This window comes from Pelophylax lessonae (assembly GCF_965119305.1).
Source record: "Pelophylax lessonae genome assembly, chromosome: 1".
Classification (NCBI taxonomy): Eukaryota; Metazoa; Chordata; class Amphibia; order Anura; family Ranidae; genus Pelophylax; species Pelophylax lessonae.
Genome location: NC_138768.1, coordinates 741,109,215 through 741,132,840, shown reverse-complemented (window position 1 = coordinate 741,132,840; position 23,626 = coordinate 741,109,215). Strand labels below are relative to the sequence as shown.

The window sequence follows — 23,626 nt, the reverse complement described above, 5'->3', positions numbered from 1 at the left end:
TTGAAATAGTTTCTTAATGTTCTTCCCTGATTAGGACTGTGGTAGCTTTGAAGTTATTTGATTAAGTATGAACAAAGAAATTGACTGATTACATTAACATTACCTTGTCAGAGGTTCAAAGATCTGTAGTGAAAAATTGTTTTCAGATGTAAAAGTAATTTGTGTATACCACCTACATTTACCTGGATAAAAGTAGAGTACATGCTGGTACACATTAGCCTAAGTACACAGTACATATGTGTATCCTAAATGATATAAGTACAGTGGTGATCGAAAGTTTGGGCACCCCAGGTAAAAATTTGTATTAATGTGCATATAGAAGCCAAGGAAAGATGGAAAAATCTCCAAAAGGCATCAAATTACAGATAAGACATTCTTATATGTCAACAAAAGTTAAATTTTATATCCATCATTGACACTTTCAAAATTACAGAAAACAAAAAAATGGCGTCTGCAAAAGTTTGGGCACCCTGCAGAATTTATAGCATGCACTGCCCCCTTTGCAAGACTGAGACCTGCCAGTGTCATGGATTGTTCTCAATCATCGTCTGGGAAGACCAGGTGATGTCAATCTCAAAGGTTTTAAATGCCAAGACTCATCCGACCTTGCCTCAACAATCAGCACCATGGGATCTTCTAAGCAGTTGTCTAGAAAACTGAAATTGAAAATAGTTGACGCTCACAAAGCTGGAGAATGCTATAAAAAGATAGCAAAGCGTTTTCAGATGTCAATATCCTCTGTTCGGAATGTAATTAAGAAATGGCAGTCATCAGGAACAGTGGAAGTTAAAGCAAGATCTGGAAGACCAAGAAAAATATCAGACAGAACAGCTCGCAGGCTTGTGAGAAAAACAATTCAAAACCCACGTTTGACTGCACAATCCCTCCAGAAAGATCTGGCAGACACTGGAGTTGTGGTACACTATTCCACTATAAAGAGATACTTGTACAAATATAGTCTTAATGGAAGAGTCATCAGAAGAAAACCTCTTCTACGTCCTCACCACAAAAATCAGCATTTGAACTTTGCAAATGAACATATAGACAAGCCTGATGCATTTTGGAAACAAGTTCTGTGGACCGATGAGGTTAAAATTTAACTTTTTGGCCGTAATGAGCAAAGGTGCGTTTGGAGAAGAAGGGGCACAGAATTTAATGAAAAGAACCTCTGTCCAACTGTAAAGCATGGGGGAGGATCAATCATGCTTTGGGGTTGTATTGCAGCCAGTGGCACAGGGAACATCTCACGAGTAGAAGGAAAAATGGATTCAATAAAATTTCAGCAAATTTTGGATGGTAACTTGATGCCATCTGTGAAAAAGCTGAAGTTAAAGAGAGGATGGCTTCTACAAATGGATAATGATCCTAAACACACCTCGAAATCCAAGGGGGATTACATCAAGAGGCGTTAACTGAAGGTTTTGCCATGGCCTTCACAATCTCCTGACCGCAACATAATTGAAAATCTATGGATAGACCTTAAAAGAGCAGTGCGTTACAGACAGCCCAGAAATCTCAAAGAACTGGAAGACTTTTGTAAGGAAGAATGGGCAAAGATACCTCAAACAAGAATTGAAAGACTCTTGGCTGGCTACAAAAAGCGTTTACAAGCTGTGATACTTGCCAAAGGGGGCAGTACAAGATATTAACTCTGCAGGGTGCCCAAACTTTTGCAGACGCCATTTTTTTTTCTTTTCGGTTATTTTGAAAGTGTAAATGATGGAAATAAAATCTAACTTTTGTTGACATATTATACGAATGTCTAATCTGTAATTTGATGCCTTTTGGAGATTTTCCCATCTGTCCTTGGCTTCTTTATGCACATTAATACAAATTTTTACCTGGGGTGCCCGAACTTTCGATCACCACTGTATACCTGCTTTAGACAGCTTATATAATTATATAAAAGGGCTAAGATATAAACCCCTTTTTAAAGTGATACAAAAGGCTTTTTTTTTTTTATTTAAAAGAAACCAAAAACGTCATACTTACCTGCTCTGTGCAGTGGTTTTGCACAGAGCAGCCCGGATCCTCCTCTTATCCGGTCCCTGGCTGGAACTTCTGGCCCCTCCCTCCTGCCCCCATAGCAAGCAGCTTGCTATGGGGGCAACCAAGCTGAGCAGGGCTGGCCTTAGATGTTCAGGCACCCTGTGCGAGCTAATCCTGTGGCGCCCCCACCCTCGCCCCTCTAAACATGGCTGTATCTACTGAAAAACTATTTAAGAGTATAATTGCTGCTAATTGACTGCAAGTGGGTGCAGTAGCAAGATAAAAACAGGGAAAAAATCAGCGCAAAAATACTCTAAATATTTACCCTGTTGCCCATGGCACACACCCCAAAGGCTGGCCCTGAAGCCAAGCCACCGCTCCGAGTGTCCATTCAGACACAGAGCCATGGCTCTGCTTGGCCCTGCCCCCTCTCTCCTCATTGGCTCACTGACTTTAATTGACAGCAGCGGGAGCCAATTGCACCCTCTGTGTATCTCAGCCAATCCAGAGGGAGAGTCCCGAACAGCCAAGTCTCTCGTGCACAACGCTGGATTGAAATTGGGGCTCAGGTAAGTATAAGTGGGGCTGGTGCACACCTTTTGTTTTTTTATCTTAACACATAGAATGCATTAAGAAAAAAAACCTTCCGCCTTTAGAACCACTTTAAACATAAGATATTTATTATGTTCTGTTATCTGGAAGATATGAGATTTAATTTACCTCAGACAATATTCGAGTTAAATGAGTTCTTTGACCATGAGTAAAAGCTTCAAAACAGCAATAGGAATTTATTGATAAGTAGCCTTGAAGCCTATATTATTTCACAACAATTTTATCTCTAGTACATACAAAAATGGAAAATATTCAAAGTTTAACTGAACAGATATAGCGCATGGGATTCAAATTATTATGATATGCACCGCAAGACAGACAACAAATACTACAAACATGTATACATTTAAGTGCTAGGAGGTGCCCTGATATTTACCAGTGGTTTAATATGATATGGGGTCCCCTTCTCAGGTCCATGGCTTCCCCTTCCTCCCTGCTCACCTTGGAATAATATACCCCTCTATCCCATAGACTTGTATAGGGCTATTCTGATTGGTTCAGCTATCCTGCCCTGTTCCTCCCTCTGGGCGCATCTCGTTCAGGATTGGACAACTTCCTCCTCGCCTAGCTTAGCATAATTCAGCCCCTTGCTAACCCCTCCTCTCTGTTGGAGGGAGAATTTAATTATACATGTTGATTTGCTCTGAAATTGAAATTTAAGATATGCAAGGTCATATCCGGGGCACATTGTCCAACCCTCAACAGATGGTCCATCTTCATTTCATATCTTAATGAGAGTTCTTTGATATGGAGGCTGAATTTAAGGGCGGACATGACATGGTCTATTCACCCTATTGCATTGGCCCCAGGATGTCTGGCTCACAGGAACTTAATTACAAGGTGATACTATTTTGCAAATCAGTATGTGTAAATAGCAGGCCACCTCCCAGGTAGCAAACAGCCCGCCCTTCAACAGACTTATCCTTTTATGTGTTTAAGTGTAAATAGCAGGCTGGCATTTCAAACAGACTTGTTAAATTGGATTAATACTACTGCCGGTACGTCTGGGTTACACAACTTACAAATCTACCATCATATATCAAATATGAGTTTGAAATCAAAAATTTGTACATTTATATTTACATTTATCTATTTACAATTACTAATGGAGATTTATTCATAACTCATCAGGCCACACTCTAATGGAGATTACACAAACTCCTCATAAGGCAACATGTTCAAAGTGGAATCCCTGCGCAGAATTTGGCCTAATGTGGCGGGATAGCCAGTAGTGGCACTTACCAATCCTACATTGGGTTGCTGTCAGTAACACAATTGGGAAGATTTACTAAAACTGGAGAGTGCAAAATCCAGGGCACAGAAACCAATCAGTTTCCAGGTTTTATTGTCAAAGATTAAGTAAACAAACTGACGTTAAAAGCTGATTGGCTACCATGCACAACTGCACCAGATCCTGCCTGCTCCAGTTTTAGTAAATCTCCCCAATGTTATATATCATTGGCTGCCCAAGCCTGTGTTTGCTGATGGAAGAGTGCACTCAATGCTTACAGTTTGGGCACTCTGGATCTCTGGCAACAATTTGTACTTCTGTCCTGGAAGATGTACAAGAATAGAGAGGGGTTTGAACTACAGGTAAAACAAGTTTTAAAGAACATTTCACAGGTTTAGTTTTGTCAACAGCAGGTGAGGCTCCATCCTTTATTTAAATTATTGTAAAATAGCTAAAGCTAGAAAAAGTGTGCTCAGGGGGAAGACACACATGCACAGAAAAACAATTGGATGTTGGCATACAATGATCCTACAGGTTGCCTCTGTGCTGTTTTTTATTTCTTATTTTGTTTCATACTCCAAAGAATATAAAACCAAAAATCATAGATCACTTTTATGATGGTATATTTTTAATTGTTTCAGTGTACATAAAGTAAATATTCACCTATCTAATCATGCTTTCCATGTTCTAGATGTACGATCATATGGGGTAAACAGTATTTCAACCTCTCTGCCTCCGATATCTGGGTTAGTATGTGGGGTGGGTCTCCAGTCTCCACTGACTAAATCTGATGTAGCACTACTCCCATGGGAGCTGCTGTGTGTGGGTTCCCCTGGATTACCATTAGCAACAGTAGAACATTCTGACATGTTTCAAAGTGTTTTTAACTCAGACAAGGACCAGTCCAGTTTCTTTGGTTTTTATGTTTTATTAGGAACTTGGATAAGAGAAGGGATGAGTGGGATACTCCAATTAAACTGAACTATACACAATATTCTGGGACGATATAGAAAATGCTAATTGATGCTGGTTAACGCTGACTGACGCTGTTTAATGCTGTTTGAGCTAGTCCCAGCTAGGCCGCTTACTTTACTTTGCCTTTGACTGTGATAGAGTCCTTTTAGCTTCCTAAGGCACTCCTTTCCTGAGGTAGCTGTCCTTTATAGTAGACTGCACTGCTGAGCAACTTCAGGGCCCTTTCTGGCGCCCGCTTTACCCCCTAATCTTTAGGGCTTAACAACTTGGCAACCCTTTTACTGTATCACTCTGGGTTAGCTGACTTCTGGATTCCCTTGACCCCTCTGAAGTGGTCCCCTCTCTTAGGCAGACCCCTGGTCAGATTCTTGAGTATTCATTATACTGTTTTTCCTGAAGTAGTCTGCACAGCAGCTCTACTTGGTCAGCACACTGGATCCTTCTGCAGCACAGCTCAACCCCTGGTCCCTAGGCCGATTGCCTGGGCCACATTCCTCATTTCAGCAGGAGGAGAGACAGCCGTCCATCTCTTGCTTAGACTGCTCCCACCAAAAGACACCCTGTCACATGCCCCCTCCGGATTTATTTCCAATCCCAGGATGCATTGCAGCAATGCCCACCCACTGGGACAGTCATAAAACCTATTGGTATTGGCTAGGTTTCCTCCACTGTACAACAAGGTCCCTCATTGGATACAGTGGGGAGACTCCCCATACTCAACAGATCACACCTGGAAGCATGCGACAGGCTAACTAACAGATCAGACCCTCCTAATAAGCAGAACAGGATCACATATATGCTTTGCCTAGCACCTGTCTGGGAGGGTGCTACATCGAGAAGCACACTAATTTGGATGCATGCTGTAATGTTTAAGGTGCATTATCTACCAGCCTCCTGGGATTCATCCAGTGCTAAAGTAGAATAATAGGGGTATGTGCTATTTTTGGAGACAGAACATAATTTGGAAACACAGGAAATATGTGTTTATTCTATATGAGCTGCTTGTGCCAGCTTGTTCTGTGTTCATTTATAAATTTCTCCAGTGGAAATCCATCACTAATAAATCAGTTTTAGGTGCTTCTAAGCAAGCCAAACCACAGTCAATGATCTTTTGTTTCTTCTGAGAACTAAGGTATCACCATTGATAGAAATATCTCCAGTAAATCCAAGCTCCACCTAATGTTGTGCTTAATGTAAAACTAAATGATAGTCCAGAGGGACAAAAATAAGAAAATAAAGTCAAAATAGGAGAAAGTGACAACTTAGAGTCGTTGTAAAGCCTAAACATTTTTTACCTTAATGCATTCCTTTAATTAAGGTAAAAAAGTTTTAGGTGTCAGCATGCCCCCTCACCCCTACCCCCTTTTACTTACCTGAGCCCTCATTCGATCCAGCACCATGCACATCTGCAGCTCTTCTCTCCCCTTACTTCCTGGTCTCGCTGGCTCTGCTGTGGCTCTGGGAGCCACTGGCTCCCAGTGCTGTCAATCAACGCCAGTGACGAGGGAGTGGGGCGCGGAGCCGAGTCCCGCTGTCTTTGTCAATGGATGCAGCAGCGGGGCTCGGGTGCGAGCACGCACAAGTGCCACTATGGGAAGCGACTTACCATGGGAGCACTGGACAGAGGGGAGGGGCCAGGAGCGTCGGCAGGGAACCTGAAAAGAAGAGGTTTGTGGCTGCTCTGTGCAATTCCATAGCACAGAGCAAGTAAGTATAGAAATGTTATTTTAGGGGAAAAAATTACCTTTACAATCACTTTAATTACATCAATATAGACTGTAAAAGACATAAAAATGCAGCTATTCAACCCAACACTGGCCTCTTGGAAGGCATTGAATTTTAAAGGTTTATTATATTGCATTCAAAAGACATCACAATTATCTATGTAATGCTACCAAGTTGTATTTTCTGCATTTTTCGTGTATTTTTAGATGCTTACAGTATAGAGTGGCTCAGCTCTGGTTATGCTTACCCTTCCAAACTGAACAGCTTAGATGTTACCCTACAGAATTGCTTAGTTCATGGCCCCAACATCCTGATCTTTCACATCACACACATATATAAAAAAAACGAATGATTAAAAGAATTAATGAGATGTCCTTAATGGTTATTTCTGGGAAGTGGTCCAATTGTGTGGAACACATCTGCATGATAAATCCCAGTGTTCTTTGTCATTTTTATATAAAATAATCCTTGAAAGATGATGTGCCCCATACTGTGCTCACCTTTTAATAAAACCAGAAAAAGAAGCAGGAACAAAAAGTCTGCCCCAAAACAGGAAATGTAGGAGTCATGTATGAGCAATGACCCTAAATGTTAGATAAACACAGCTCTTGTCCTAAAGTATTGTTAGAAAAATATAGACTTTTTAATATGCTATTAGATACTGATAGAGGGAAACAAAGTAGTCAGGCAACATAATTAGTTTGAAAGTGATTCCCATTACAAAACATAACTGGAGAAACAGAAATGTATCACACAACCAGTCATTCTATAATGGTATATATGGTACAAGAGCATTACAATTGTTTTACATTTGCCATCATTTTGTTTGGGATTATTACATTAAGTGTTTTGATGAGCTTATCAAAATCTTTTTTTTTTTTCATAGCTCATACATCATCTCATCAACAGACTCCCATTCGGAAAAAAAAAAAAGTAGGCAATTTGCAATATAGGTAAAAGGTAAAATTAGATACATATTAAGATTCAATAATCTATGGATTAAGGTTGCACCGATTATGTTTTTTATGGGCGAGTGCGAGTACTGATACTGGTGCTCAAGTACTCCGCGATGCTGATTACCGATACCTTTGTGGTTCGATCTGAGCCCATACAAAATGAATGGGCTCAAATCGCGCTGCAAAGAATAACATGCGATTTGAACAGAAATGTAGTGTGATTCCTGTCCGAATCTAATGCGGTTTTCTGCACCAAACCTGTGAACCCATGCTGAAGTCTCTAGGACAAGCCTGGGTTCACTTAGAAGCGGTGGGGAACCCGAATGCAATTTGATCACGAATCGCACCGCATTCCTGTTCAAATCACGTGATTCTTTGCAGTGCGATTTGAGACCATTCATTTTGTATGGGCAAACATATCGGTTTCAGGCATCGGAGTACTCGTGCAAATGCTTAGTATCGCCACCGATACCAATATCAGTGCAGCCCTAGTATGGCTTATCTTAGAACTCAGGGACTGATTTATGAAAATATGCAAAAAAAAAAAAAAAAGTATTTAGAAAAAGACAATTCAAAGACTAAAGTATAAAACTTGATTAATCTGAACCTGTACTTTTCCCCGCTGAAGGGAAGTAACATTTAATTAGTGGAGACAAATATACAACTTTTACCCAAGATTCAGAAACAATTAAGTAATGTCCGTGATACTTTTTTTATTTATTTGCACGAACATACAATTTTTTCAGGACAAGCTTTCGAGGTATGTCCCCATCTTCACTGTCCCAGTAGTACTAATTCACAAAAGTATGGAAAGGGGGGGAAAAAAAAGAAACACGCAAACAAATGTACATGGCAGTGGTAATAAAACTAACAGTTAGTGAGATAAGACAGAGGGATAGTTAAGGCCCGTACACACTTGACGGAAATTGGACGAAATATCCTCCGATTTTTCTTTCTCTTGCTCTTGCATTTTTAGTTGACAGTGCATAAATGTTCACGAAATTTCTCGTCCGATTTTTTTTTTTTTTTTGGGACGTTTGTTCCTAGACTACCGGGTCGTCAGCAACTTCAGATCATGCGTGGTCTTTCACGCATGATCTCCGAAAGGTCTCCGATTTTTCACGGACGTACACATTAAACGAAAATTGGTCGTCTGGCCAATGCCCCCATCCAATATATGGAAATACTCAGGACTAGTGGCTGGCGTTTCACAAACTGAGCAATATATTGTGGGATTCCAGCATTACTGACGCATATTCCTTCATGCCTGGAAATATCAAACATTTTTTCTAGGCTATGGTGGTAAATCAGACAGCAGGGTCAATGGAAAGGTAAATAAAGGTTTAGTTACTTGTCAGCTGTTAGGTGAACCTGATACTTTGCTGGCACGTTCAATTACCAACCTAATAAGTGGTGTAGGTTTTTATATCTAAATATGGTTACATACACTACAGTTCGACTGCAATCTTTTAGCTTTGCCAACAACAATGTGGTGCAAGAATTTATTGAAACAAATCTATCATTTTTTATTATTCAATACATTATGTTGTTAAACTCTTGCAGTACATAAGATGTTTGCATTTACCGTAAAATCCCTAATCCATCAAGGGACACGGGAAATCATAAACTGTTAAGTTATGCTGCCACCCATAGGACAACTGGACACTGGCAAAAAAAAAAAATGTAAGCAAGCACAGGATAACCCCTCCCACAAACACAGAGAGGGGTGAGACTGGTGTCCCTCTATTGGCTCCAAGAATATGATTTTACAGTGAGTACAAAAATTCTATTTTCTTTTCCATCCTTTTAGGGACCCATCAAACTGTCAGGATGCCCAAAAGCAAACAATTGCTAACAAGCAAAACATGAGCAAGAACTGGGGGCAGCCTGCAGCTCAAAAGCTCCCTGAAGGACCAATGCCCAAATCTGGCTAAGGATGAGGTCAAACCCCCTATCTGGTATGGAAAATTTGTTATGATTAACAGAAAATCAGGAACTATGCTTGAGGACCAAGGACAATGCTCACATAATCAGTGAGAGCTCTTTTAGAGAAACACTGAATCAAACACCATAAGCACGAATTTGGTGAATTCAAACACAAAAGTGAAACGAACAACAACTTCCCTACAAGGAAAAGACTTATGAACTTAATGTGGCCAAAAAAGGAGAGTGAGAGCAGTCTTGTAAGAACTGATATCAGACACATGAAACTAAGAACTATGTCCTAGTAGTAGGAAGACCATAGCTGGTCTAAAAAGAAAAAGGCCCTACGCCTCAACTCACTTGATTCCATAAGGACCAAAGAAACAAGAACTCTTCCTAGGACTGGCAGAACAGACCCTGATAATTACTAAGTTGGAAGAACATCCAAAGAGTGAACCACTGGCTCCTGAATTTACCAGGGGAACCAAGAGTTCGATCCCACAAAGTCAGCATGCCCAACTGGCAAGGGTACATGTGAAGTAACTATTTAAGGGTAAGCAGGGGATGTAAGGTGGGTTTTCTCACCATAAGAGTGTAGGGAAGACTACATCCTGAGGGAGCTGAAGATCAAACTCAACACACTCCCATCAGCAAGGGGGAGACACTCATGAGATGAAGCCCTAAAATGATAAATTAGCTGAATATCCTGCCCATCCTGAAACCTCACAGAGATACAAGGCAAGAGATGCTCCTGACTGCCCAATTCAACAATGCATCAGGAGTGTGAGTCAGGGTCACCCATGGCAGTGGGCCCCCGCCCCCCCCCCCCCTGTGTCTAGATACAGACATGATGTGACCAGTGGGGGTAAGGGAACTAAGCTCAGGGTACAAAGCAAGGCAGAAGGGACTCAAAAAAAAACATACAGCTTGGATGGCCCAAGGTGACCAAAGTTCCATGTGGCTCTTTGCAAAGCAGGAGCTGCTTCCTCAATGCTAATTACTGGGAAAGATAATACACAGCTCACTCTCCACAAAACAAATTACCAAGAGCATTGGTAAATGAATGGAAAAGAAAAGTACCTAAAAGAGTAAATCTTTGCACCAGAGAAAATGCTTGAAACAGGATTTGGATAGTACACTCTGGTAAAATATAAGTTTTACCAGTCTGTCAATATACCAATATGGATTATTATGAGGAAAGGATGGGTGGTTATTTAAAGCATTAGTAAACTCAGCTGCCCAGATCATCAATAACCATAAGGCTAATATGCTAAACCTTTTTAGAACGCATCAAAATAATAATTCTCCCCCTAGCTTGTAGCTTATGTTTTTTCTTTTTTTTCTTTTTGTTTTCATGTCTCCTGGCCGAAGCCTATGCCATATTAGCTGTCGTCTTCCACTTTCAATGCGCAGTATACTTTTCTTTTCCGCCTGTGTCATGGCTGAAATCTTGTGCATGCGCAGTAAACATTAGCCAAGTGCTCTGTGTGTCAATGCTGAGTGCTGATTTTGACCCCCCCCTGTGATGTTGCAAGTCTCACAGGGTGTTTCAGGAAATTTTCAACGGGCCCGCACTCTAACCGGATGGCAGTGCCATGGAGTGCTGATGGAGGCATGGCACCTGTACAAATGGACTGATAGCACGAGCATGTCATCAATCGAGGACAGAATGCGCATGCGCCGGTGATGTCATTGCATCAAAGTGTCTTTATTCAACCTTACCAACTATATAACTATGAACATCAGGCGATTTCTTCTAAATGGCGCAGGTTAGGATAATTTGAAAGACACCTATATGTAAGTTGTTTCAAAATTCTTTACATGGGAAAAAGTAGTAAAGGGGATTTTCCTACCGCTTCAGGTGAATGCTATATATTGATTACCAAGATACTAATGGTGCATGAGAAATGTGATCACACAAATGTGGCTAGAGATGGAAAAAATGACTGATTTACATTAATACCACCTACGTGTTAAATGTGATCTGTGAAGCATCTAAGCAGGCTGTGTAAAAGCTGGGTTATATCACATTTATGCTGATTCTATATCTTTGGAGATTCAATTCGCAAAGGAATACTTAAAGGAACTGTTCAATTTGCAAAGGAAGTTGAACTTTGTGAAGGAATTTTCCCTTAGTGACGGGGGTAAAGCTCTGCTAAATGCGATCATTCAACCAATTAACCACTTCAGCACCAGAAGGTTTTACCCCTTTCCTGACCAGGCCATTTTTGCGTTGCTTTAACAATTGCGTGGTCGCTCGACACTGTACCCAAATAAAATTGATGCCCTTTTTTTCCCCACAAATAGAGCTTTTTTTTGGTGGTATTTGATCACCTCTGCGGTTTTTATTTTTTCTGCTTTAAACAAAAAAAGACTGACAATTTTGAAAAAAAAAAAACTTTTTAGCTTCATATTTAATTTACAAAGTCTGAAATGTTCAAAGATATCATTCCAATAGCATTTTATTCCCCAAGATGTAAACCCGATACAAAAGTAACAAGCAAACATGACATTTTTTGTACATTAATTTCTTTACATCCTTATTTGTTTATTAACACTAGCATTTCTACTTCTATAAGAGATTACATCTAATAGACATCATTTAGGAGCACTAAATGGCTATCATTATTAGTTTTCTCGTTATGCAAAGGCAGGTACTCTCTTTGGTACTGCAATCCTCAGCTTGTCACTGTAATAACATTCCAATGCCAAAATAGCTTTTTACTGTATAATTTACTAAGTCCTGCATACTCAGGCATATCAGTCTAATCCCTTGAGGTTCTTTTATTAAAGCCAAAAAGGCTCTTTGCAAGGGAGGTTGCACTTTTCAAGAGAATTTTCCCTAGAGCTTAGTGAATGTGGTGACATTTATTTGCAAAGATTACCAAGGAAAGGGGAAAAAAAATAGCATTTTTTTTTCTTGTTAACCACTTAAGGACTGCCCCACATACATTTACTGCGGCAGTGCAACCCTTTAGCGCAAAATCACGTACCTGTATGTGATTTCTTCCATCGGCTCTGGAGCGCGAGGCAATCAGTGGGTCCAGCGGCCGCAATGGCAACCAGCCACCCGCGATCGTTCAGAGAAATGACGGCCTGCTTATGTAAACAAGGCAGACCATCTTTCTGTCAGACAGGAAGAGAGAGATCTTGTGTTCCTACTAATCAAGAACACAGATGTCTCACTTCCTGCAGTCAGTCCACCCTCCACACAGTTAGAAAGTACTCCTTAGGAGCACACTTAACCCTTTGATCCCCCTGATGTTAACCCCTTTCTTGCAAGTGTCATTTATACATGCATTTTTTTATAGCACTGATCACTGTATTAGTGTCACTGGTCCCCAAAAAGCGTAAGAGAGACAGATTTGTCAGTCACAATGTTGCAGTCCCGCTAAAAGTCGCCGATCACCGCCATTACTAATAAAAACAGTAAAAAAATAAAAAGTTCTTAAATCTATCCCATAGTTTGTAGATGCTATAACTTTTGCGCAAACCAATTTATATACGCTTTTTGGGAATTTTTTTAACAAAAATATGTAGCAGAATACAAATTGGCCTAAACTGATGAAATTTGATTTTTTACATTTTTTTTATTGGATAGGTTTTATAGCAGAAAGTAAAAAATATTGTTTTATTTTTGTACTGAAACAAGTTGGGGATTGCAACAGAAAAAGGAGTACCTACTTTTGTTTAAAGCGGAGTTCCGGCCACAAAATCGACATTGATTTTAGGCCATCCACTTGCTTTTGGTCACCTGAAAAAGAAATGGAGAGTTACGATTTTTTTTTTTTGTTTACTTACCTTGTTATTGAAGAAAAATATACTCACCTTTCTTCCACTTCCTCCCCCTGCGCACCGTCACTTCCTCTTTGCATTTATTCCTGGGAGCTGAACGTCATCGCTCCCAAGAATCAATGCGCCTGCACCCGCCCCACTCGTCACTTCCGGTGCGGCGCCTCATTCCTTGCTAAACACCTTCTGTGCATGCCCAGAAGCTGTGGAGGGATGACACGCCTGCACCGGAAGTGACGAGCGGGGCCCGTGCAGGCGCATTCTGGGAGAAGAGGACACGGAAGAGGACGCAGAAGAGGACGCGCTGGCTTCAGCTGCCCACATCCGAGATGGCAGCGCTGGAGAATAAATTTTCAAGGTAAGTATTTCTTCTAAAAGGTAAGTGCGACCCAGGACAGATCAGAGGCTATCCATTGTGGAATGTACTAGCCCTGACTGTCCCGGGGGTATTTTTATTGAAAAAAAAATTTTGTGGCCGGAACTCCGCTTTAAATAATAGTAATGAGAGCTATTTAGTGCTGCTAACTGATGTCTAGAGGAAGTGCAAATCCAGATGTACATAAAGACTCGGTTCACACCTATATAGCTTGCATTTTTGCTTGATTGTTTCTGCAGTGCTCTTTGCTGTGCATTTTTGCATGGGCTATTATACCGCAATTTGCGTTTTGCATTTTTTATTCTTTTTTTGGCCAATTTGTTGTTGGGCAGATTAAAAAACGCAAAACACAAATCAGGTAAAATCAGGGCAAAAATGTACTACGTGCTTTGTACAGATTCTCCAATGAAGTCTATTGAACCAAAAAAGCAAAAAAAAAAAAAAAAAAAAGCAGTTTTGCATTTAAAAAAGTCTCTTTCCAAAAACGCAGTGGCTGAAAAAAGCATAATTGTGAATGTGTCCTATAGGAAACCACATTAAATGAACTGTAGTAGGTTTCTGCAAAAAGCACCAAAAAACGCATAGATGTGATTGGAGCCAAAGGAAAGACTATGAATTGCCACATCACCTGAAGAATTTTCAGGGAAAATGTTCATGGGTTAACATCATTCATGAGGAATAGATCTCACTGCTGAGAAGATTATTGGGCAATTTATAACCCATTTTTGAATATTGGCATGACTGTAATAGATATGGTTTACTCTTAATGGACTATGATAAGGAAAAATTGATTAAGGTTATATGGGATTTTTCCATAAATGAAAGTGCAATAGATGTTTCAGACAGTCATGTGGTTTTATGTTTTTTGACCAGCTTTTCTCAACCTTTTCAACATGGAGGAACCCTTGAAATAATTGTTTGACCTCAAAGATAATTAATAATAATATTAATAATTCATATATCTACAACTCAGGGGACATTGGTGTGAACCTGAGATAGAAGAATAATAAACAATAAGGAATGTGGCATACTTGATGCATTTAAAATCCAAGAGCTGCTCTATATAATACAATTATTTTCAATAATAATAATAATAAACAGAGGCAAATAATAATAATGGCCTGAAAATGTTCATGTTCCCTTCTGCCTCATTTATACTTGCAGTTGGGGGGTGGTAAATACCCATGGTTGAAAAGGGTTTTACCTCCCCCAACTGTTCCCCCTTAAGCTGCAAAAGTTGTGCATATGTGTGGCAAAACGTATCCCCTCTGTTGCGCTTAGTGGGCAGTACTACCCACCAATTGCGACCCATTCAGCTAAATAAGGCTGTGCAGTAAACGCCCCACAGCCACATGCAATGCATATGGTTGTGACATGATGGTGCAGGTTTTTAGGGTTTAAAACAAACAGTGAGGAGGTGACATATTGCTTCCTAACCACCTATCAAACACCCTCTTCAGAGGGCACCACAAAGGTAAATGAGCCCTTATATTGATGGTCTGTGAAAAAATGCCCCAATACAGACCGGTCCTTTTCGATTAGTGGTTGGTGAGATGGGCCCATTTAGATTGGTGTTCACTGGGAGAGGGACCCCTTACGCTGGTGGTCAATAGGAGAAAAGCCCCTGTGAAAATTATGCTGCTTACATTGGTGGCCAGTGGGAAGCATATTTCCCCCCATGGTTAAAAAGTTAATTGGTGTCAGTGGTTACTGATTTCAGAGAAGAAATTGTTAAATTTCTCAAGGAACCTCTAGTAACTTCTGGAGGAACCATATTTGAAGAAGGCTGTGTAGGACACAATGGTATTTGGTATTATTATTGTACACGTTAGTATTAAGTGGTTCTGTGGATTTGTATATTTATTGGTAAACAATATAGTACATTTGTATTTTTTACTGCCCAGTTGAGAGCAATGCACGCGACTACCTACCAAATTTTTTCCTCCTTTTTTTTTAGCGAAGTTAATAGGTAAGTAAATACAGGAGAAATGAGACTCTCACTGAGTTAGCTAATTTATGATTTACATAGGTCTACAATCTTTGTATACTAAAACATACAAGTGCCATGAAAACAGTGTCCTTTATTGCAACTAAACCCGAGACCCAAAGTCTGCAAGGCAAATGTGCTTAATACTTAACACCATGCTGCTTTAATAATAAAGTGTGTTCCATACAAAAAAAGCATCTGTATACCAAATTCAATCAACTCTATCTCTACAACAATTAATATAGTGTAAACAAATGGGATGCTCTAGGACAAAAACTGCCATCCGTTTATTGCCTGTGAAACTAAAAATAAGAAACATATATTACGCAACCTTCCAGACCATAGACTGTGGTAACACAAACCGGTCATGGTGTAAAATGTTAAATATTTGTTTGCGAACAGTCTAATTTGTGGTTTGCTCTGGTTACAAAACAACATCACAACATATTATTTTATAACAAGCATCAGTGTCTAGAAGGTCTAAAGTCAAAACACTATGAAGCAATACTTTGTGGTACAAATATTACAAAAGATTATGTCTAACAATAAACTGGTCAGACATTTAACATAATAAATCCACCCAAAATGGGTATTTCAGTTCTGGGTAGATGCTGACTAAATTTCCTGCTAGTTTTGGTAAACTCTATGAGACGTCTGCAGTTAGAGCTCTACACCACCTCTTCCTAATTGATGAGTCCATCAAAAATTAAGGTGCAAAAAGCCGCCAGGCAGTGAGAGTATAAATGAGAGACCATAGGGCGGCTTGGCTGCCGTAGGATACCCGTGACATACAGGCACTGGACCAGCCAGATGGTAAGTTTGTTGACTCAAACTTTGCCTCATGTCTCGATGGTTGTTATACTGGGTTCTCCCTTTGTCAGATATTGGCTGATAGTAAGCATCTTGTGTGTGTTTCTCCTGCTAGGACTTTATATGCATCTGCATTAAGTGCTGGTAGCCCATAAGTGCTGTTGGTAGATTTGGCCGAATATAATTTGTGCTCTGACAGTAAGTATTGGGCCTTTCATTCAGCTGTGTTATTTAGCCACACATATGCAGATTTTATGCAGTGATACTGGCCTGGTTTTCAGGTTAGTCTATTTATATCTTTTACTCTGTTGCAATATATTTGCCATAAGGGTTCCTATTTTTTGCCACCCTATGATTGTTCTAGAACAGCCTTTCTCAACCTTTTCAACACAGAGAAACCCTTGAAATAGGTTTCTGATCTCGGGGGAACCCCTGCTAAAAATTAAAAATCTACAACTCATGACACATTAGTGTGACAGTCAGTGGGAAGAATGCTCCTTACTCTTGTCACAATTGGAAGGAATTACCCCCTTAAAATAATCTGAAAGGAACAATAGTGCCATTGGAAACTTATCTGAGAGGCAGAAATTGCCCATTGTTCAAGTAACCCCTGGAAACCTCAGGAGGAACCCTAGGGTTACACAAAACCCTGGTTGAGAAACCCTGTTCTAGAACATTATTCAAAGAGCCCAGCAACCCCGTTAGGACTGTTTGGAGCAGTTGGGGTAATATAACTGCTCCTCAGCAGGTACTATTGGCAATATCACAGAGTTTATATATTTTATTTACAGCTTTGAGATCTTTTTTTATTTTTTTTTATTTTAGACTCAGCATTTGTTTGAGGTTCTCATGACATGTCCATGTTGGCTTGTTGGCATAAACCAGTGAACATACTTGGAACATTGGGTCAAAGGGTTTATTTTGTCGTATTATCCCCTGTAGACAATAGTAACCATGTCGTTTTTTATATATAGGTGCACAATATCCATCTTTTTTTCTGGCTTCTCATTGTACTCTGGTGCCCGCCCAGAGGATTATCTTTGCGTTGCTGTTCCTCTGGCACTGAGGTGCATGATTTCTCACAGATGGTATAGAACAATACTTGAGCATTTATTTGTATGCATTTCCTAATGTTATTTTTCTTTATAGGCAGCTGCTATACAATTTTCATGTATCCTGATGAAGTTATCTCTAGCAAAACGCGTTGACTTATCAAGACATATCTGTACTTGTTACTATGAAATTTCATGATTTATTGAATGCTATTTACTTTACAACTATATGCAGTTAACTCATTATAGGAGTAAAATATATTTGTATATAAGATACAGTCCTACATACACATTGTATGATTTTTTAATAATTTTGTAAAAAATATATATTTTTTACCATTATTGGTGTGTATGCCTTATCTGGTCAATATAGTCCGATCTAGATCTTTCTTTTTTTAAATACATACAACAGATGATGGCAGTAAATGTCTTTTCTATTTTATATTGAAGGTGCACAAGTCCAATGAAAGCACCAAACAGAAGGTCAAAGAGTCCAAAAGCGTTTAATGTCGATATTTGCTCACAAGGAGTCAACACAACACCAAATGCATTTTGGGGGACTCAAAAGATCTCCCTCTTCTCCAGGGTTTGGGTTCGATTGAGGAATTGGAGGACTCTAAAATGGCATGATCACCAAGGTTTAAAAGTTTCCTGCCTAAAGATGTAGACTTGTAGAGGTACCAAATATCAATGGATCAGCATAGATTATACCATTCTGAATGCAAGGGCTCAATTACACTTGCAGCAGCCCTTGCTGTAGCTCTAAAAAAGCAATCCACAGTGGAATTTTTTTAAGAGGGCATTTGACAGGTGGCTGAGAGGTGATGTGTCAACTTCTCACTCCTGGTTTCAACCTTGTAAATCCTGCAGCGCTTCAATGGGTCTAGTTAAGTGACGGGGGTATAATTTATGCTGTGGCATGTGCACAACCCCTTTAAAGTTCAGATTTTTCAACTTTTTTTTAACTATGGGATTCATATTGGATCTACAGTGTATAGTTTTAAACAGCAACCTTAGACCTTGGGGTGATTGCACCACTTTAGAGTCATCTAATCTCTCCATCAAACTCAAGAAGGGGAGATCGTATGACCTTCTAATAATTGAATTGTAGTGTACAATTCTCCTTTAATAGAGACCACCTCTATAGTTTAACTATGAATCTCTTTTAAACTATTTTTATCATTTTCTTTTTATTTTATTTTTTCTTTCATCTTTTTTTATTCATTTTTTATATTACCTTTATAGTATCAATTTCTTCCATTAATATATTTTATGATTTTTTTGTTCATCTAGTATAAAATTGTAGTGTGGAGTTCTACTTTAATGCCGATCTTCGTTGTCACTTAACCACTCCCCTTTCTTTCCATTTGCACTCCATAAATCAAGCTCTGATTCACTCGCTCTTCCTATCAGTTTGACGAAGGAGGGAGACTGCTCAGAATCATGTTGCCGCCCACTTTGTGACGTCATCACATCCTGACGTCTTCCGGCCCAAGTCTCCTTGTCGGCTTGCGTTCCAGCCTGGCTCACTCCCTGGCTACATGAATATTTCTCAAATCTTGTAAGTGCAGTCTTTTATTCATATATTTGCTTTTAACAATTAAATAGATACACTTAGATGGCTGCGCCTTCTTTTTTATTTTGCATTGGAAGTCTTCAACCCCCTGAAACATGTTGGCTGTTTTGTGATTTCTCCTTGCAATCAAATATCGATATTACAAGTTTGGACTCTCAGACCACTGGCTGCTGCACTATTCTTCTTTCAATAAATGTGTCAGTCATTGAGGTTGATTTTCTAAACCTGGAAAGTGTAAAATCTGGTGCAGCTCTGCAGAGAAACCAATCAAATTGAACAAGCTGAAGTTAGAAGCTGATTTATGGCTATCATGCAGAGCTGCACCAGATTTTGCACTCTCCAGTTTTAGGCTCCGTTCACACTTGAGCGGTTTGGAAACAAAATGCATGATAATCGCGGCAAAAATTGCAATGCCAAACATGCCTAGCTCAGTGCAAAAATTTGGTACATGAGCTTCTTTGGCGCATTTTTGTAGCGTCGCTCTGGTGTAAATGAGGCCTTAGTAAATCAATCCCATTGTATCTGTTTAAGAAAACTTTGATGTATATATAGTACATGGCCTTTCAACACCACAAAGATTTAAAGAATAACTCCACTTTTGTTGAGACAAAAACATTCCCCTCTGGGTCATCAATGTACATTGCAGGGAGTTTAACAAACTTGTTGCAGACTCCTACATTTTGTTACTCTGAAGGAATAGCTGTTTGTCTGTGTTCATGTGCAAAGTAAATGAGAAGGATTTCATAATTATCAATCAGCTGCTGTACTTGCAGGGTTCTAATGAGAAAAGTTGCAGGGTCTTCATCCCCTTATTTGGGATTTCCCTTTGTGAGCCTCTCATCAAAAAGTACATTTTTGTTGCAGGGGGTGCCCAAAGTCTGATTTGCATCCTAGTGCAGACAAAAATCAGCAAACCAATCACATAAGCAGAAAATGACATTTCTGGAGGACGTTTTGTACATCATCTGTGTACAGAATACCGCCAGGTTGCTATACTGCATTGCATTTTGCAGGAAATACCAGCGCTGCAGATTGAAAAGGAAAGGTTATTTTTAATAACATTCAATTACAATATTACTTGTGTCACAATTGTATATGCTATATTATAAATGTTTTTTTCCCCATTAAAGTGGAGTTACTCTTTAATGAAAAAATGTCATACTGATGTGGGGGGAGAAGGAACCAGAGAAGGAAAAATAAAAGCAGATTAAACTTCAGCCTTAATTATATTTTATTTGAAAAACAAAGGCCTTACCTGTAGGATCGCTCTTTCAAATGCAAGGAAATTGTCCCACTTGGCACACTGTGAATTTTTCAGTGTCTGGACTGTGGCGCAGGCTAACTGGAGTAGGCCGCAGTGGTTTTCTAGAGCTTCTTGGTTTTCTTTAAACAGCATGATGTAGGATCTAAGCTGCTCAGGTGTGACTCTACCTGTAAAATGATAAACATTAACCCTTATTATATGAGACCAAAGAATATGTTGCATGGAAAATTGGTGCAAAAAGGGCTTTTAAATTATTCTTTGAAGGCACATTTCCCCAAGTGACAATGATTGATGCTTTAGCCATCCACTGCCAAGCACAATCTCTTACATGAGAGGTAAGGGGGGCATGCCTAAATGGATTCAGATACAGTCTTTGAGAAAGCCAGCATTTGTATATGAGTTTCTGCAGTAAAGGGTATCATTAGTCAGCTTAGAATGCCCTCAATGTAAAATAAAATAATATAAGGGTAGTCTTCTTTAAAGGGTAACTAAGAGCACATCTGTGAAATGAAACACAAATAACCTTTGTTTATAGCCAGCATAGCGAGGCATTTAGACTTGCCATTAGTACTCCTGTCCACCACCCCTTTGCAGTTCCTGGTCTGCAGCATGGATAGGAACAGCAGGCAGAAATGTAATAAAAAGCAATAACATTTTAATTTAATTTAAAGTAAATATACACTGGGGTGGGGATTTCAGAGGATTACCTAGAATACCCAGAGGGAAGATGGCTGCCCGGAGGTGAAACCCTTACTCTCTGTGTTGCTGCAGATGTTCTTGAAGGAGGCAGAGCTCTAATTTCATAAAGAGGCAGAGCTGGAAGATGGATCAACCCTGACTGGATATGTACCTGGCGTTTGGAGTTCTCCTATTCAAAGGGATTTAACATTCGCATTTGACCATACTATATGATGGGCCACAGGATCCAGTAAGAGGCTTGTGTATTTGCTGTCACCCTGTGGTGGAAGCACTGAAAATTGGGAACGTGGGGACACTTATGGAACGATTGGATTGCGAATTGGTTGTTCCTTTTTGAACTTTGTTTTTTTTATAATTTTTTTTTATTTGCCCTTGCTGATGGGCTTTTATGAACTGATTATTTGTGTCACAAAATAGTTTGGTGTCACTTTTATACTTTGTGTTTGTCACAAAAAAAAGTTTGAGGTCACCATATTAAAACACACAATATTTTTGTTTTAACAAATATTTAGGATGCAATCACTTGTTTATTTGATTTAGTGCTACTTTCATACATTATCTTCTATAACAAAGTACAAGTGTCTCTGCGTCCAGTCCCTGTGTCCATGGGATTGCGCTACTGCGCATGTACCCCACGGAAAGCCGTTGGGACTTGGAGTGCAGAGGCTTCGGGCGGCCGGGCAAAAATGCAGCCGCCTCAGGTATCCGCCCCCTTCAATACCGCCCACAGTAATGTCATGCGCCAGTAGATGGACGACGTGACACAACATCACTCCTTCTGTTGTGGCCGCGTGGCGCGCCCTCGGCCCAGGGGGGTGTCTCTCAGCCCTCCTCCCAGTCTCATCGCCATTGGCTGCTACTATAAGGTGTTCCCTTTTGAACACTGATTGGCTCATACTCGATCTTTGGTGGTCCATATAACTGCTGAAACCTTGCTTGGCTTCAGTGTTACCTAGACAGCACTTGCTGCACATGTATATATGGCTGTAATCCTGGTAGGTTGTTTTACTATTTATGGGAGCTGCATCCAACCATGATCATTATAACTTGATGATATGCCTATTTAGCTACACTTTGGTATGTTTTGATTTACCTTATTCTCTGCCTCAGCCTTTCTCTGCTTGGACATATTTGATCAATTTTTGACCGAACGCCAATTTGACCATCATCGGCACATTTTTATGCATAAATGGTTGGACCCACTTAATCATTGTCCCAGATGTAAGTGTACCTAAACATGTGATTTTTCCATATGGTGACCCTTTACTCTGATAAGCAGTATGCATTACATATACCCTCCATTTATACATATCTTACTATATAAAGTACAAGTGTCTCTGCGTCCAGTCCCTGTGTCCGTGGAATTGCGCTGCTGCGCATGAGCCCCACGGACAGCCGTTGGGACTTGGAGCGCAGAGACTTCGGCCGGCCGGGCGAAAATATTGAAGCGGCGGGTGTGCGCTGGCATGCGGCGGGTGCGCGCTCGCACGCGAGAACCGCTCGGTCAGCTCTGCGCGTGTCCCTGATGTTGCAAGGGCAACAGGGACGCTATGCGCAAACAAGTCTGTTTTTACAAATGTTTGACCACATATGTTCTAGCGCCCGTTAATTTAACGGGCTTAATGTCTAGTTATATATAATTAACATCTGTCAAAATCTTTAAAAATCTACAACAGGCAAAAGATAAAAAAGTACACAAGCAAAAGCAGAGCTCAACAAACCCCAGGTGCCAGGTTGCAATGGCGACAAGAAACTTTGTCCTGGCGCCTTGGCTGCCACCCGACGGCTGCACACACCCCACATGAGCTTTGTATCCTGGGCTCTGCTTGCCTATTTGTGGGTCCCAGGACCGGCATAGCAGGTGCCGCTGGGTAGAGGGGAGGGAGGAGAGCAGACACACATGTAATGTCACTTCTGGGCCCCCGTTGAGAGTTTCCCCAGCCATCAAGGCTGGGAAAGAATGTAATGCAGTGCGATGTTCATTGCATTATAGTTAGTGGAGGACAGGGCCTAGATGTCTCATGAACGAGAACCTGTTGCTAAAACAATCATCACAGAAGACTTTTTGTCCCTTATGTGATGGAGAAAAAAAAGATGAGTAAAAAAAAAAATTGTTTTTTAAATTGTAAAAAAGTGAAAGTTACACCCAAGCACATAAAATCTTCCCACCCCCACATATATGCACATACAGACGTGAACTCACACGACCCCTACGCCTAAAAATGTAGATTGCAAAATAGGTTTTATATGGCCGCGCACACCAGAATGAGAGCAATAATTATAGCACCAGACCTCCTTCGTAACGCTAAACTGATACCTATAGGGGGCTTTTAAAGCATCGCCTATGGAAAATGTAGAGTAACGAAGTTTGTCCCCATTTCACGGGCTTGTGCAAATTCAAGGTTTAACATGTTGAGTATCTATTTACTTAGTGCAACCTCAGCTTTAATATTTTACCAAAGATTGTGTAATTTATTGCATCTTTGTGTCCCCTAAAATTAATCTTAATGTGTTTTGTGAAATTATGTGACATTAAAAATTGGATCTACAGCTGTCTTATTCTCTAGGGTGTCTGCTTTCAGAAAATATATAATGTTTGGGGGGTTGATGTAATCTTCAGGCCTAAAATGATTTTTTAAACGTGTGCAAAAAACTGCTC

The 23,626-nt window shown here is 40.1% G+C and overlaps 1 protein-coding gene across 1 annotated transcript in view; it reads right to left on the bottom strand.

Moving 5' to 3' along the window:
- SCFD2 (sec1 family domain containing 2) overlaps positions 1 to 23,626 on the bottom strand; it is an 876,258-nt gene that overhangs the window by 710,073 nt on the left and 142,559 nt on the right. The window contains exon 4 of the mRNA XM_082272617.1: positions 20,260 to 20,435. Coding sequence (XP_082128743.1) covers positions 20,260 to 20,435 — 176 coding nt within the window. The remainder of the gene's footprint in view (positions 1 to 20,259; positions 20,436 to 23,626) is intronic.